Source organism: Amphiura filiformis, chromosome 18, assembly GCF_039555335.1.
Source record: "Amphiura filiformis chromosome 18, Afil_fr2py, whole genome shotgun sequence".
Taxonomy (NCBI): Eukaryota; Metazoa; Echinodermata; class Ophiuroidea; order Amphilepidida; family Amphiuridae; genus Amphiura; species Amphiura filiformis.
In genome coordinates this window covers 46,596,761-46,614,746 of record NC_092645.1, presented here as the reverse complement: position 1 = coordinate 46,614,746, position 17,986 = coordinate 46,596,761, and the positions used below count along the sequence as shown (strand labels likewise).

The 17,986-nt window shown below is 37.4% G+C and overlaps 2 protein-coding genes across 2 annotated transcripts in view; one reads left to right on the top strand and one right to left on the bottom strand.

The window, feature by feature from the left end:
• Nucleotides 1-7,252, bottom strand: part of LOC140138738 (eEF1A lysine and N-terminal methyltransferase-like) — a 43,726-nt gene extending 36,474 nt beyond the window's left edge. The window contains exons 1-3 of the mRNA XM_072160499.1: nucleotides 7,148-7,252; nucleotides 1,350-1,471; nucleotides 496-724 (exon numbers count right to left, since the gene is read on the bottom strand). Coding sequence (XP_072016600.1) covers nucleotides 496-724; nucleotides 1,350-1,438 — 318 coding nt within the window. The 5' untranslated portion in view covers nucleotides 1,439-1,471; nucleotides 7,148-7,252. The remainder of the gene's footprint in view (nucleotides 1-495; nucleotides 725-1,349; nucleotides 1,472-7,147) is intronic.
• Nucleotides 7,032-10,589, top strand: LOC140138741 (CDGSH iron-sulfur domain-containing protein 3, mitochondrial-like). Its single transcript, XM_072160501.1, has 3 exons — nucleotides 7,032-7,712; nucleotides 8,686-8,776; nucleotides 10,280-10,589. Exons 1-3 carry the CDS (start codon nucleotides 7,635-7,637, stop codon nucleotides 10,510-10,512), a joined length of 402 nt encoding a protein of 133 aa, XP_072016602.1. The 5' UTR covers nucleotides 7,032-7,634; the 3' UTR covers nucleotides 10,513-10,589.
• The last annotated feature ends 7,397 nt before the right edge of the window (nucleotides 10,590-17,986 follow it).

The following is a 17,986-nucleotide window of genomic DNA, read 5'->3' as shown; positions in this document are numbered from 1 at the left end:
AATAGAAACTGTCTACACCTGAAGTTTGTTTGGCTTATGTAAGACAGAAATTATTCACCTTTTGTTACTGCGTGCATCAAATCACGCTCGCGTAAATTCATATGTGACACAATCTGGTCCATGGGGGCCAACGGAGGCATTTTTGAAAATTGAGTTACTGTAATTATTACATTATACATACAATAGGCTATCATTTACTGTAAACAGCAAAGGTCTAGCATACTTGGTTCTAAAGTTATGACGTTTTTTGATGTCTATTTTCTTATGTATTTTATTGTTTATTTACTCCACATTTTTACCTTTATCTTTGGCCCCCATGGACCAGATTGTGTCACATATAAGCCTGCAATAGCCACGCATTACGCAACGCACAACTAGCGTAAGCATTGCACCCAACTGTGTGAATGCCATTCTATATCAATACAGAGTGTTATAAGTCTTATTTTTTCCGCCTTATATAAGCCGAACAAACTTCAATACTGTGGTTTTACATACCTTTCCAAAATCCATAGAAGCAAACTTCATCTCCGGTCGCTTATTCTCATTCTTAGCGACTAATTTTTTAATAGCATTCTCATTAGAGTCAACGACGACCAGTGAATGATAGCCTACATCATACAAACTCTCCCCCACCGTCGAGTTGTTTGCACCTAATACAAGTGCATGGTCCGCTGATTTAATGTACTTGTGTAAGAGACCACAAAGATCTGGGTAGTCACCATAGCTGTAAACAAACAATGAATAAAATTATGATTGTTGTCAAAATGAAAATAAAATAACTTACCGAATGAAGTACAAAGTGTTCATGCGCATCTATAATAGTTTAAAATAAAAGCCACCACCCAACCAAGATTATGATTGAGGTCCGGTTCTCAGCCGGGCCATTCCATTTAAAATCCACACTGCCCCTGTGGAAGATTGTGGTAATATCTTCCAAGGGGGAGTAGGACTTTCAAATGGAATTAGCACATTAACCAACTCTATTTGAAACTGATCCACCCTCTGTCTCAGGTCTACAGGGCAGCTATTGCAGATTTGGCCTTAAAAAAAAAAACATGTTTAGCGTCCCCTCCAAAATTTTCTTTTCATTTTCTAAAATTTCAGTTATAACTTTTTAATGAAGATGTTTGAGAAGTTCTTTGTGACCAGTATAGGGGTCTAACCTACCAAATAAACAAAATAAAACAGGCCTCCTTTTTCCAGATCGTTGTGTAAAAGCGGACAAAATAGGGGATTTCCACCATTTAAAAAAGGGAAAAAAGCCCCTCCTCCTTTCTTATTTTTCAAAAACCTGGACGCTAAACATGTATTTTTTTTTATTCGGCCTAATCCCTTAGCAATATTCTTACCATTCTATAATCTTCTCTTTTTGTTTTAAGAACTTGGTCCACACATCTTTTGACTCCACGTGAGCATTACTTGTAGGCAACAGCTCCATGTCTCATTCCCGGCAAACTATAATGAATTCCACCTGAAGTGTAAGAATATGTTTATAAGTTATAACATTATTTTGTTTATTTTCTGTATTTGCTCTGTTCATCATGTATGTTATCATTTATTTTATATTTTTATTATTTGGGCAATTCCGTATGAGAGATGACAAAAACACCAACATTTAGAGTTAATCACACCTCTATGATATTACATTTCCTGTTTGGACAAATTTATGCATAGTAAGGAACTGAAAACCGTTTTGGAATAACTTATAAGCGGCTTTCCTGAAAATCTGATTAGAAATTTGAACATTTTTTTGGCTTGACTTACGGACCCTTGGCTAAATTTTACAAAATTCAATAAATCCTTGAATCAAAAACTTATTCTAATGTAAGCTTTCTACTTTTACATGTTTTAACCCTGGGATCTTATTTGGTAAAGCACTTTGTACAAGTGGATATGGTATTTGCAGGAGAGAATTGCCAAATCTGCCCATTTTTTGTTGTAATTCCGTTACCTAACTATGAAAGAAGTTTTCCTCATGAGCTTATTTCTTGCTGAATTATTCTGTAATTGTAAATTCTCTTCCTTCATCAGTCTACTTAAAGCCTAAAACACCAGTTTCAGATATAGTTCAACCTATTCCTATCAAAACATTGGTAACAGAATTACATTGGTATTGGTAACCAGTGTTGTAGTCAAGACCTCTATGTCCGAGACCAAGACCGAGACCAAGACCTGCCCGTCCGAGATCGAGACCGAGACCGAGACCAAACCTTCCGAGACCAAGACCACCCCTTCCGAGACCGAGACCTCTAAGTTCCGAGACCAAGACCGAGACCGAGACCTTGGTTTAATCCCCTGGGATACTCAAGTTTGGTTTGGGTAGGGGTGTGCTGCTGAGAATTTGAAAAGGAACTCATAATTGTACCAACTGTTTTTTGGACCTGCAGTTAACACTTTTTGTCTTAATTTTCTTTCCAAATTTTGGGAAAATTTCAAAAATGTTGGCGATAGTGGAGGCAAAATTAGGCCAGTGTGTGCAGGGTCAGAACGCCAGTCTGCCAAGCGCACAAAATTGAGCGATTTTACCATATTTGGGCACAAAACACACTTGTTTTCGTGCTGAAAAGAAGATGCACACTGCACAGGGCAACTATTTCTATTTGTTCATCTATTTTGCTTTTGTGGAGAATGTTCCCCTTGCAAAAGTTAAGTGGGATCCTCGCTTCCACCACCTGCCCACCTATGTTAAATCATGAACTGAAATTGGAAGCTCACATCCGAACAAGCTCACTTATGATTCATTTATACTTTTTATAACTTTATAAAATGATTTTTATATCTTTATTCTTAACAATTTCTTCAACATTCATTGAAATTTAGGGTAAGGAATAAATAATGAACAACAACAGAAAATCATATCTTTTTCTTCAGGTCTCGACAGGTCTCGAACAAAAAAACGTTCGAGACCGAGACTTTTGAGGTCCGAGACCGAGATCTTTTGAGTTCCGAGACCGAGACCTTGATATCCGAGACCGAGACACTACAAAAAAGGTCTCGAGATGGTCTCGAGACCGAGACCTGGTCTCGAGACCTACAACACTGTTGGTAACAGATTATTTACAACCTGATTTCCGGAGGCTACAGTTTGATCAGGTAAAGGATTAGTCCGACAAGTAGGACCTGTTTTTTTTTCTAAGTTACCAACTACCGTATACTTTGACTCTGATCGCTCAAGAAAGATCAACCATACTCCATATTTTTGCCTTTATCTTAATTTCAATTTGCCACCTTTGGCCCCCATGGACCAGATCATGTCAAATTTGTGTAATTCTGTTAGGGCTCATATTGAAATTCCCTTACACAGGAAGGTGTGCGCCATCCTGCAGCTTTCCTGCGCTAGCCTTCTTTTCACTGATGCATATAATCCATCCGTTTTATGACTGAGCTTTCCTGAGGCACGTGCTTAGCGAGGGGAATCCTGCCTTCTTTCTGTGTTAAAACGTGGTAGGGTATTATTTCAATATGAGCCCTTACCGCTGCCTATTATTAGAACTAAAGGTTGTGTATGGAGTACCCATGAACACATAACCCCCTAAAATCCTGCCAGGATATAGTTGACACCATACAAACAATGACAGACTTGCATATCACACACCATTTTATTAAAAGAACAGTGTCATGTCGTTTTCCAAATAAACAATTTTTAGGAGGTATATCCCCCTAAAAGTTTTCAATTTGACAAACAGGATGTGATATTAAAGTTGGTAACATTTGAAGTGTTAACACAGCCATTTCTGATGATCTGATGTTAAAAATGTTAAAAACTTCCCATTTTTCCAGGTAAATGGCTGAAAATGTAATTCCGTTACGGTACCATTTTTGTAATTCTGTTACCAGTGCCTTTTTTGGGGGGGGGAAAAGGTCCACCATGGAGTGGCCATCAAAATGTAACTCAACAAAATCCTTCCAGGGTTTAGTTAACACCATACAAACAAAGATTGACTTGTATGGTTTTTCTATGGTACGGTACTTAGAAATTTTATGTTGTTTCCTACAATGTAAATTAACAAATTTAGTAAATCAATTATGAATGGGCTGTATAGGAGTAAAAAAAAGGGTGATGATGTTTTAAATTCCTGTAGGGCTCCAGCTTATGTGGTGCAGTAGGATCTTCTGAGCATTTTGACACTTTTTTCATTGAAATTGGCCAAAAAATTAAGTAAGTTGATGCAGCCAAAAAATTGGAGAGGGGGGTATGTGGGGGGTCTGACAATTACCATTTCACATCAAATGATGGAACTTTTTATTCTATGTCCTTACTGATTTTGGTGCTGTCACAGTGGTATAAAAAGACCCCCCTTTATGGATGTTGCAGCTCCGAAAGACCCCCTATATTTGACCAAAGCTCCAAAAGACCCTTGATTTCAATAATTTCAGCTCTAAAAGACACCAAAATTGCCCATTCCTCATATTTCTGTTTTTTTCAGTCAATTTTCAACCAAAAAGACAAAAAGTACGGTACTTGATTTTGACTGTTCACAGCTCCAAAAGTCCCCATTTTACTTGTTCGCAGCTCCAACGACCCTGTAAATTACCGGTACGCCATCAGCTCCCAAAGACCCACCACCTCGAAATACCTGGGGAACATACCCACCACCAATTTTTGAGGTGCCCCCCCCCCCCGAAACAACTAAGACTGACATTGACAGAAACTGAAATCAAACTGTAGGACATTCTCATAAATAATGTATGACCCCCGGGTATGACCAACACTTAAATTATTGACCAACACTGATTTGACCTCTAATTTTAGGACTGATTTCCACAGTCTACAAACATGCATGCATCATTGTTCAATGAGTGGACATTTATGTTAATGTTCAGCATGACCATATTCATCATCAATCATCATGATCATCCATGCATGCAATGCTTTGCATGTGTATGCATGCATGCATCCATGGTAGGCCTAGTGTTCAGACCAGGAAAGTTGAAAAACAAGGAGGAAGAACGGAATTATATCCTTGAGATAATCCCGTAGGTTATCCTGTCGCACCTATTCATAGTCCTTTATTCTCAAGTAGTTACACATCTACTTGAAAGGCTTAGCCTTTGATGTGATGTGCCTTGCCGACTACGGTTGATTAATTTTCACTCCAGAATTGAAACCATATCCAATGTTTCTATAGATAATTCCTTGAAAGTATGACACGTGTGTGTTAAGTACCTGATGTTGCTCTGCAGGGATACCGCACGTGGATACTATAAGAAAGAAATGTAGTTTTGTAAAGATTCCAAAAAAATCCGCCCATTTTGGAATATATATTAATTATTTAGGAGAGTGTTTTAGGATTTTGTTAGAAACAGGATGATTTTTGATCATCTATATTTTATTGTTTTAATGTATTTTCCTGTCATTTCCTGCAAACCTAATAAAGATATTTTGATAATTGAAAATAGTCTGTATCATAAATCGTAGAGGTTGAAAGTGTAACCAAGCGTGCAAAATTATTATTTGCCATGGAACTTCGGTCATATTTTATTTGAAATAAACTGGATGTTAGGATCTGCATGCATGGTATGCATGGTAGGGCTATTGATGGTATACAGACACTGACCTTTCCCTAAAACCAGTAAGCAGCAACTTGTGTATCACACCCGTCATGGGTTCGAACCCTTTTGTTGTATTTTATTGTTAAACCTAAATAGCGTGATTGCTTTTGAATGAGCGGCAACACACATATTTTGTTTGAGGATAGCTGGATCTATCTCCTTCTTTTACATCTTCTCTGGTTCAGACATAGACGTTAAGGTATTTATTTCGAGGAGCATAACAAACACCAAATTGGTGTCGTGTGACCTTTGACATGCATGCATTCTTTTGTCGAGAGTTGACATGGCCAATTCGTGCCGAGTGTCGACCTTGGCAGACTTGACTATGCTTCAGTGGTCATGAAAGGATTCAATAGATAACCACTGCCACTAATCCCCAGCTATTGTCTGAAATTGCTCCTCGGAAGATATATCATAACAACTCAGTTCTCTAATGATAGTCGTATTTCCCGACCAAAAGATAAATGACTGACTATCACAGGGAACCTCTATTATTATCGGGAATTGCCTGTCACACATGATCGCACACAAGGTCGTAGGCAATTGGTGGGACCTCATCTGCCCAGAACATATTGACCCAGGTCAGCATACCGCCATAGGCCTATCCTTCCCGATATGCTTAGTAGCCAAGTCCGTAGAAGAGTGGATCCACACACTATGTACACAAATATACATTTGGCCACATTTTATTATACGATTAATACGAATTATATGTTCACAAAATTTTCAAGTAGGATATTTCACATGGAAATTATTTTGTTTAAAAAGGTGATTATTTAACTTAAAAAATGAGGGGTCAACCATGTCTGTAGGTCAAAAATTAGCGAAGTTATGGGCAAATGTCTGTTTTAAAAAAAAAACATGTAATGCATCATTTTTCACCACGGCGATCCATTTTACACAAAGGCGATTTTATTTTATGAAATCTAACTTTCACTGCATGCTGACTTCTGTATCAAGGATAAAGTACCGGCACATTTTAGACTACGTCGTCAAGTTTCTGGTGTCCAAATTTCAAATTTTTGTATTTCCCTTTTTGGATTGAATGTCGCCCTCTATAATAAGGAATGTGGACATGTCTATTTATTTAACAAATATTCTCTAGCAAATCGGTTATACGGTGGAACTGGTAGGCATATTATAAATTCGGGATATTAAATATCTTCCTGACCAGCCAGATCTGCGCATGGTCAAAGACGAGGATAGACGAGTATCAGACCGACGCAAACTGGCTTAGTCTCCACATCAGCCAGTTTGGTTCCGCCCCTCCACAGGGAGCGCAACCTGTGTAGGAGACTCGGTCGGACCTGGTGGGACCTCATCTCTCCCCATCGATTGAAAAATTGTGATCTATAATCCCCGACATTGCTCTTATGAACTGACATCCACCTGACTATCATTGAGAGGACTGAGTTACGCAGTAGTGTCCGAGTAGTGTTTACGTCACCCAATGCATGAATGATGACCCAGGATGATTATATTCCAAAGCCGAAATTTGAATGCTTTTCCAGCGTTAGCCAATTCTAATATATGTAGACATATGACATGAAAATTGTACACGCTTTTACAAATAATTACAAGCTACACTACTTACAAAATGATCATCAGACCCGCTTGAAACGTGATAAATTACATGATTTGTATGGCATTTATATCAAGCTCGTAGGCAGTTCTTGATGGGCGACAAGCGATTTTTACACATGCCACAAACCAGAAGTGCGCAACAACAATGAACCGACCTGATTAAACACACGAAAAAGTGCCAAGTCATATCATCATCATGATCAGCACATGATCAGCAAACGGTCGTCACCGTAAAATATACCGGGGAATTATAGCCATAATTGTAAATTACCGTACTTGAGGACCGATTGTAGAGTGTTCAATATCTGTACAGTATATTGAGTATAATCGAGCAATACAACTGTGCATGCTTCTCTAGGCTGAGACTCTAGCTCTGAAGTTCAACTTGATTGAACTTCTCAAGTCTACGTACATACATCATCTGCCTATAATAGTGTAAGCTTAAAGGAAGGTAAGCTTAAATAAACGTTGGTGTGAATAAACTATTACTTTTTACAATGGCAAGTGAATCAGGGAAAAGAGATGCATCAAAACCAGTCGATTCACGAGAAGACCGCTGTCCAGCTGTTGCACAGGTATGCAAATTACATTTTGTATCTATAGTAGTGGGAATTCCAATTGAATGAACGCAGCTTTCAATAGCGTGACAAATTTTTGCGTACACTGCGCGATGTACGCCAGCGTGTGCGACTGTGCGTGAGTAACGCGGAAGTGAATCCAACCATGCCAACACACTCGTGATTGGTTAGCATTGTATCCAAGGTCGTGCGTTCGCGTTGTAGTTTATAATACGCAATATACGATCGCGGTTGGATTGAGTGCAGCTGTTGAACGCTGCGTTCATTCAATTGGAATTCTTACTATAGTAGTACCGGTAAGGTATGTATACATATGTGATATACAGCATAATATTGAATGGTACTGTTACAGCTAGGACAGGTAGTAATAAAACACTTTAAAATCAATTCTAGGTTCCAGGATCGTGCATAGGTAAAAAAACTGTGCACGTTAAGGGGGTACTACACCCCTGCCCAATTTTGTGCCTATTTTTGCATTTTTCTCAAAAATTATAGCACAAATAAGATATGTATATTATAGGGGCAAGGACAACAACTACTGCACTGGAAATTTTATTTCAACACAGACAACAGTTTTGGAGTTACAGTCAAAAATGATGGAACCAATATTTGATCAATAAATCAATAACTACTTAGAGTTGCTGAATTTCCAGTGCAGTAGTTGTAGTCCTTTTTGCTCTTACCAAATGCTAAAAATAATGCTCTTGCTCAATGACCCCATCTCTTTTTTTTCTCTCACCAAAGCTAGTGTCAGCACTCAGCATGTCAGCCCTACACTTATCCATTTTATATTGAAGTGCCCCCTAGACCCCACTCCCCCCTTAGATGGTTACTTAATTCATAAGGATAGCAATTGCAACTATGAAGATTGGGGCACACAATAAGAATGCCCAATTGCTTATCAAGAACTTGAAAGAGAAAAGTATGTCCATTTCAAAATTAATGTTTTTTTTGTACTTTTCCATTGCAGTATGGATATTACACTGTCAGAGGACTAGAGCCTGGAAAGCTTATGAAATGGTGTACCTGTGGACTCAGCAAAAAGCAGCCATGGTGTGATAGTATGTATAATAATACGGGACCTCTGTACAATGATTATGAATTTTCAAATGGTTTATTACCTGCAGCTATGGGTAACATCACCACAAATTAGGGTAAACAGGGTCAGAATTTCGGGAAGAATCGGATAAATGGTTCTCGAAAAGATTCTTGTGAACAGATTTGCATGAATCAAGTTGATTCTCGCAAACCGTCGTAGTTTACAAAGAAGCTGATTTGCAAGAATCAAATGATTCCCGCAAATTTATTCTGCAAGAATCAAGATAGAATCAAGATTGATTCTTGCACAGAGAAACGAAATTCTGACCCTGGGCAAGATTATCATGATTCAATGGGCTTTGACTTGTTTGCCTTTACCCAGGTAATGAAACACCTGAGATATGGCAAACTATTCCTTTGGTTGTATAGATTTCAACTAAACTCCTCAAAAAAAGTTTTTTCAAGCATCTGTATCACAAAGAATTGCACTAGGTCCCAGATTATTGTAAAGATATAGGATCGCAACTGCTGCACAAAATGATGGTAAATTTTGCCCATTCTGTTTGAAACCATGAAATCCCACTACATTCACAAGATGTGTACTCATCCATGAATAAAATTCCTTTAAAAAAGGAATGGGGCACCCAATGTGAGCTAGACGTGATATGGTGAATTCCATGGTGATTAGATTTGGTATTATAATGATTGTTTCAAACGTGGTGTCATTGCAAAGGGGAATAAATTAGCTTTCCATTGATATGCAAGACAATATGAACATGTCACAAATAATCTGAGATATGTGACCAGCTCCAACAAAAACTGGAACAAATCGTTGAAAATTCTTATTAAAAAGAGGTTTATTAAATCAATAATTAACAGTTGAACTATGATAATCCCTATTCAATCCTGTGTAAGGCAGGAAACTAATTAGCCCATTTAATACTCAGAATTGCAATTTGGCAAAGATATCAAGGTATCATTTACAAAATTATCCATATCTTGAAAAGTGTCTAGATGCTATTTAATATAATTTTGGTATCATTTTAAAGCTTAATAATTATATTTCTAGTACTTTTATTTTTATTCAAATCATGAAATGCCCAAAATGCGACTTGTTTCTGGTTTTGTTAGAACGTGTCACATTTAGACTAAGTGTGTAAAACAAGATGTGACAAGATCTGCTCCATATGGGGCCAAAGGGTATTTTTACATTAGACTATCATATACTGAAAACACCAAAGGTCTAGGATACTTGGTTCTAAATTTTGTATTTCTTATGAATGTTATAGTTTATCTCTCCATATATTTTTGCCTTTATCTCAATTTCAAATTTGCTGTCTTTGGCCTGCCATGGACTAGATTGTGTCACAAAAAGGCTTACAAATTAAAACTGGCATCCTTTTTTTAAATAATTTCATCAAAAACTTTCCAATTTATTATAAACAATGTTAACAACTTACAACTTGTGAAAATTCTTTTAGCCAAATCTATTTATATACAAAAATTATTGTTTTAATATTTCACAGGTGCACACAAAGGAACAGGGTTCAAATCTTACAAGTGGAGAGTCCCAGAGAAACCTCAAACCATGTATTCTATCTGCGGCTGTAAGCACACCAAGAATCCACCATTCTGTGATGGCACACATGTTAATCTACCAATGGAGATGGAAGCTAAACAAGCTGCATGTCCGAAGAAAGCAGAACATCCTGAATGCTGCAAAATGTGCACTGGTTGTGGATGGGTGCCAGATTTTTGATGAACTTGAATAATAGTGAACACCATGAAAACCTTTTTTAAATGATTGTGTGCCGATGGGGGAGGGGCAGTGGCGTAGCTGGGATTTTTTCCAGGAGGGGGGGGGGGCAAATCCACCAAACAAAAATTCCTCAACAGCCCGAAAAGGTTGACCCAATTTTTTTTTTGTGGTTTAAAAAGCAAAAAAAAAAAAGAAAAGATTTATAGGCGCTAGCGCCCTAATATTTTAAAGGCTTTTCCCCCTCCTCCTCCTCTCTCGGCCTCTCTTTTCCCCCTCCTCCCTTTTTCCTCTCTCTCTCTCTCCTTTTTCCACTTTTTTTCTTGAGCTGGGGGGGGCAAATAGTGTTAGGGGCAGGGGCCCAAATGGTGTTAGGGGGGGGCCCAAATAGTGTTAGGGGGCAGGGCCCAAATAGGGGAGGGGATTTGGGGTGAGGTGGGGCACAAGTCATTTAGCAGCAATTTTCCTATTTGGTTTTCTATATTTTCAAATCGAATCCAGTCTTCAATTTCATTTTTCTAACTTAGAGTGCACTTTTGAACCCCATTTTGAAAGTTGTGGTGCAATTAAATAACCAACTTTTTAAACAAAATTCCATGTGAAATATCCTACTTGAATAGTTTGTGATCAGGATTTCATCTGACGCAGATCAATTTGAAGTGCCATCTCAGACAAGCAACATTCAACACATAAAGTCAGTACAATGTGATATCACAATTGTGCACTACATTTTAAAAGTTGTATTGCAACAGGGGAATTTTGGGGCGCTGTATGGTTTATTTCAAACACTGATCGACCCCCCGGTGCACCTATGACACTACGCAGCTGTATTTTTTCTATGAATCTGCAATATGTTACTGACAAATGAGTAACAATTCTAAACTGTTTTCCTAGCCATTTCATCAAAGCAGACATCACATTTTTAAGGGCTTAAGGGAAGGGGTATGAGCGTTTGGACAGTATTTATTGTGGGACATTAGAGCACATCAGACATATCGAATTGCATTCTGAATACGAAGAATGTCATTCTGATATCAAATAATTTTGATTTTTTGAAATTAGCAATGTAATACACATTTCATGGCAAATCATTAAAAATTGATATTTTTGCTATTTAACAGTACTCGAAGTAAACTTTATAAATCTGATGATTTATACTTAACGTGTATGTAGGTGGGATGAAAAGCCGACGATCAATGGAAAATTTTGACCTTTTCGTATTGAAGATATGGATTTTTTCCCCAAAACACCAAAAAAAAAAATTAGGTCTTTTGGGGAAAAAAAATCCATATCTTCAATATGAAAGGTCAAAATTTTCAATTGATCGTCGGCTTTTCCTCCCAGCTACATACACTTTAAGAATATATCATTCGATTTATAAAATTTACTGAGGACTGTTATATATCAAAATTTAAAAATATCAAATTTTTATAATTTGTCATAAAATTTGTATTATATCATGATTTTCAAAAAATGAAAATTATTTGATATCAGATACAATTCGATACGTCTGAGGTGGTCTCATGTTCCATAAAAAATACTGTCGAAACACTCAAAACGCTCATTCCAGAGCCCTTAAAAGCCCTTGAAGTAAAAATGTGATATCTGCTTTGATATCAGGAAATGTATAGTTTAACTCTGCGAGGATATTTTTCTAAATTGATGAAGAAGTGTTCAGATTGCATGATTTTCAAATAAACTGAGCTATAATTAAGAAACAGTAAGATTGTTTTGTTTCTGTGTGTGTGTGTGTGGGGGGGGGGGGGGAGGTTGGTTCCAGCAAGTGACTGAATATATAGCCCGGGAGGTTCTTAGATGCTGGCCGGGTACCCATTTTTCAATCCGTTTTTAACAAGACTACGGTATCAAATCCAAAAAAAACGACTCTTGTTAGGAATATCTAATTCCTATTTTTGTTCTAGTGCCGCTAGGGATATCAAGATCTAGTCTCTAAAGACTAAAGCCGGGGGGGGGGGGTACTCAGTACAAATGACCATACAGGGACGTGCCGCAAACATGGGTAGCATTTTCAGCCTTCTGGTATATCAATGACCTCCTTTTCAAAGCCTATTTTGGTATATGAATGGGTCCTTTTTCAAAATTTTCTCAATTTTTTCGGAAAACAGCCCAATTTTTCCTTAATTTTTTGGGAAAATTTGTAAAAACTAAGACAATTTTGGTTAAATTCAGCCGAAAATTTCGACTTTTGGTATATCAATGGGTCCAAATTTCTTGAAAAATTGGTATATTTATGGGTCCACTTCCAAAATCTCAGCGGCACGTCCCTACCAAAACCAAACTTGAGTACCCCCCCCCCCGGGGACTAAAGATCGGGCATCAATTTTTTGATTCCATGCCCACGTAGGCCTATCTTATTTTCAGGTCAGATTTTACTCCCCACGAGGCATGATTTGCATAAAAATGATCTTTAATGCTTTCAATTTTTTTTTTATCAAAAACTCACGTTTTCTAGACAGTTTCGGCAATCTAGTCTGTTGCCTTGAACAATTAGTGTATGTCAATCGATCCCTTGTTGGATGGTATGACGTCATCGGAAGATGATGACGCCCTCTAAATCATAAACGTGACTCGGTTGGTAGGCCCCTCGTCGACGTTCATTAGGTTTTCTTTCATAGTTGGTTGTGATTTTCTCCGAATCCAGATCGTTGTGATGTGCCTTGAGTAATTTAATTTGAATATTTATGTTTTTTACAATTACCGTAAAATCTTTTTAATGAGAGAATTTTGGGAATCCCATCTCATGCATCAAGTTAATGAAAAACAAATTGAATCATATCTAATTTTGGATTGTTGGGAATCCCCTGCTCTCTAGAATGTTCTGTGTATTGCACCAGTATGGGAATCTCAGATAATGTAAAGTGAATATGACATTTGTGAATTTCCCCAGGAATAGAATGTGACAGAATAGATTGTGGGGTTTTGTGAGTAAAAGGTGAAAGCAATTTGAAGCTGCTCAAAAAGAGGTAGGATTACATTTGAATCAGTTTGTATGGCCAATAATGTGCTATTTTAATACAGCACCGAATGAGGTTTTGAGTATATGAAGGTACTTCACCTCCCCCAAAGGATTAAAATGCTTCTGTCCACTTGCTTGTTATAAAACAACACATCTGTCAATAAAGTGGATCAGTGCAGAAAGAAGTCTGTTTCCTGGAGAAAGAGAATAATTGGCGAAAGAAGAATCTTAGCTGCAGGATAAAGTGTCATATGTGCGAGGGTTTGAGTATTTGGAGAAAGCAGCGCCATTTCTGTGCGCGGATTTTATACGCAAAGGATATATAAATACAAGTGAACAATGGACCTCGCTGAACAGGGATTTTCAGCCAGCCAGAACATTGTAACAGAACATAATCACACAAGAAGAAGACTGGTGGTTATTCTACAGTGGAATTCATTGTTAAGTTTGAAGTATCAATCACCTTATTTCAATAAAGGTAGACGCCTGTGTCAATAAATGTTGGAGAAGATTATGGAACACCTGAGTACTTGGTCTAGCGCCCATCTCGTCTTTGATGTTAATGTTAAATTGGTTCACATTAATGTGACAACTTCCAATCCGAATGAAAGGGTCCAAGTAAGCCCTTAAATCGGAAAAGGTCCGCTTATGGGCCGGTCCCATGCCGATAAATCCTGGCTACGGGCCTGTGCAGGGCCGGAGTGTCGCCCTACCCTCGTATCTATGTATATCTTCTTATTTCTATGCAAGTTGGTTAAAGGTTTCCACTTCTTTCCTATAACAAAGTATTAGCGTGTCGAAAGTGTATCCAGGCCTGGGTGCCCCCTTAGCCCGAGGGTGCGGCATGCGGCCTGCCCCAGAGCGCATAGGAGTTACCGTCCACTCATTCAAGTATACCTATATGTCTAGAGCCACCCAATACTTCCTGGCAACACTGATTAGTATATATATTTCGATGCTAGACTATATTGCGAGCAAGTCACGCCTAGGCGTAAGAGCTCGTAAGTACACACAAGTAAATGAGGCCTTGCAATTTCTCGTGAGTTTTGGAGCGTAAAGTGAGGTACTTCTTTTGTCTAAATGCGCACGTACCCACTTACCTGGAGTTTTTAAGTCCGAAATTTACATCATACATACGAAAACGAATACGAATATTCACTTCAAGTTATTATTAAGTGACAAAGGGCTAGAATAAAAGATTGGTCACACCTAGGAGGCTAACCCGGGGGGGGGGGGTACATCAAAGAAAATTGGTGGGTATGTTCCCCCGGAATTTTTAGGTGGTGGGTCTTTGGGAGCTGATGGTGTACCGGTAAAATGGGGGCATTGATAGCTGCGAACCGGGCCTCAAGCAAAATGGGGACTTTTGGAGCTGCGAACTGTCAAAATCAAGGGTCTTTCTTGGCTTTTCGGTAGAAAATTGCCTAAAAAACCAGACAGATGAGAAATTAGCAATTTTAGGGTGTTTTAGAGCTGAAATTATAAAATCAAGGGTCTTTCGGAGCTCTATTTTGGTCAAATATAGGGGGTCTTTCGGAGCTGCGAAATCCAAAAACAGGGGGTCTTTCCGGGGAACATACCCGTATGGTCATTTGTGTTAAGTGCCCTCCCCCGGAGGCCAACACTTCAGAATAACAATGACAAACGAATACGGAAACAGAAACAGAAACTAAAAAGATAAAGACCCAGCGATTGTACGAACAGTTATACCTACATGCTTAAAACTACCCAATACTTCTTGGCAACACCTCGGGCAACACTTATTAGTGTATCGATGTTAGGCTATTTCACGAGCCACTCTCGCTTAGGCGGAAGTGCCTAGGCCCATATACACCAAATGCGTGTCAATTGAAGCCAATACCCTGATTTTCATCAGTACCCCTCTTCTTTTTTTTCTTGCAAATTTATGAACTACATAAATATGTTCATCATCTCATGTCCTAAACTTATAAAATATCTCTACCTACAAAGTGATTTTAAACCATTTTAGAAAATCATTTTAGCCCTATATATTTTTTTGTTTACTGTAACCTAGTAACTGAGATGTGTGTTTCATAACAAACCATAATTTATTCTATTGAACATGTCCAAGTAGAATACATGAATAGAATACATTTAATCCTTTGTTATACTATCTATAGAAATGTACTCACTGATTATAACACTGAATAAATTAAATAGGCCTAATCTCTTCCACATAGACAATTTAATACTACACCATGTATGTATCTTCAATAATGTGTTGTTAGGAAAAGAGATTAAAAAAGGCTATAAGGTCATCAAAGGTCAGGTTATAGGTCAATTGGTTCAGGTCAAATTCAGGCATCAATTCTGAATACATGTGATAGTCTGTGATATCATACACGTCATAATGAGGCATCAATTTTGATATTTTGTCTGTTACTGGATATATAATGGAAATGTGTGAGGTGGATATACTAAAATACCTTGGGATGTAAATGGTGAGTACAATTTAGATTGCCTAGTTGAGATGGATTGGGCAAATAAATATAAAAGAGTTACCAAAATCACAAAAATGAAGCTTACGGAAAACTACCTAATATGGTGGTATAGGTGACAAAAAAAAATACAATCTTTTTCAACATTGCTGTAGTGTGGTTGTGATAACCTGTTACCTATGGCTTAATTAAGTTTCAGTGAAATAGTGTCGCAAGTTCAAAATACAAAATATAGCTCAACATTGAAAATAGAAGCATTTTAACCGGTTCGTTTTTTGATAGTTGTGGAGCACCAAGTTCATGAAGTCATAAAAGAAATCAGGGACCACTTATTCCCATTTTACATATCAACATTATTTCCCTAGTGTGTTAGCAACACATATCCAAAATTTTAACGAAATCCGTTGATAGTAAGCTTTCCAAAATGAAGTGAATTTAAAACATCAGTGATGTACCACTTTTTGGCTTATACCATTAGAAGCATGTACGCGTCATTGATACTGATGCCACCAATTGAACGAGAAGATTTGCCCCTTCATTTTGCATACCACTTTGTCCAATTTCTTTTCTCATTTCTTCACAAAATGCAAAAAATGCAAAAAAAATGCAATGGGTGTAGTACCCCCTTAACAAACCGAAAACAGAAATTTTCTTCATTAACCTTTAAATGAGCAACAAAAGACTATGTAGAATAAAAGAATTGTTTACACGTACCATGACTGCATGAGTACCATTCAAAATAACAATGAGATCTGAAACCGAAAACTGAAACAGGAACCGAAACCCAAAAGATAAAAAGACCCTGAGTATACAGTACTAGCACAAAATGTTCACTTTGAAATTTACTGGAAACACTATGAGCTTCTATGCTCATTTCCCTGCTTTAAGCGAAATATTTTAAAGCTAAATGCAGCTAAAGCATTATTGTAATTCAGTACTTCACATTTCTTGAAAACCATCAGGGTTTTAATATTTTATGGGTTGTCTTCAAGCAATGAGCATACTTGAGTCTCAAGATATCTAGAACAGCTATTTACATAAAATTGTATTGGGTCCTGTGTCACAACCTGCTGTATCTTTGTGTTACATAGTAAAACAATGAAATATTATTTACCTACACGTCTCATTTGAAGTGGTTCATCCTCCTCCTGAGCATTTTGACACCTTTTTTTTATAAATGGAAATCGGTCAAAAAATGAGAGAGTGCGGGCAAAATTAATCACAAAGTAGGTGGGATTTAACCCCACCTCTTTTTTCCACATTTACAATCATTCTGAGTAAGTATTAGTCTTTTAAATGACCTTCTGTATTTATTTACTTGGTTTAGATGTATTGGAGTTCATTTAGACATTTTTTTACTAGATTCAAATTTTTAATTGGGGTTTTAGATCAAATTTACGATACGAATCCCTCCTCCTAATCCTCCTCCTCCTAATCCTCAACCACTCTTGGCACATTTCATGCCAAACGTCATAAGAAAATAATTACAAAATTATTTTAAAACAGGATAAAAACATGAGTAATATAGAATAAATTAGCCTCAATTTAAGACCTAATCGAATCTTCTAAGTGAAGGAATACTCAAGCGACACCGTTTTAAAGTCCAAGCTGCACATCAAAATGTAACAAAACCGCTTTTTTGGGTACCGCAGTATATGACACAGGATCATTGGCGTTTCACGCTTCTTGCAAGAACCCTTTCTGTTTTATTACATTTATATAGCACGTTTGATGTTTTTAGTACAAAAAGTGTGAGCTCCTTTAGATAAATCGCTTTCAAAATATTTTGTTATTTTGATCAACTTCACAATAATTTGTTTTTGCAATTTGGGCGAAAATTAGGCTTTTATGATTTGTGGGCAAAATTGAGAATTATTTCAATCATTTTTGGTGAAATTTCAAAAAAATTACTCAAAACATCATTTTGTTACATTGCCCGAAAAAAATTGGGTAAAAAAGAGACCGGTTTTCTTGAATTTTCTCCAAAACTGAGCATTTTTGCCCTATTTGACCTCACAGATGGATTCATGATGTCTTTGCC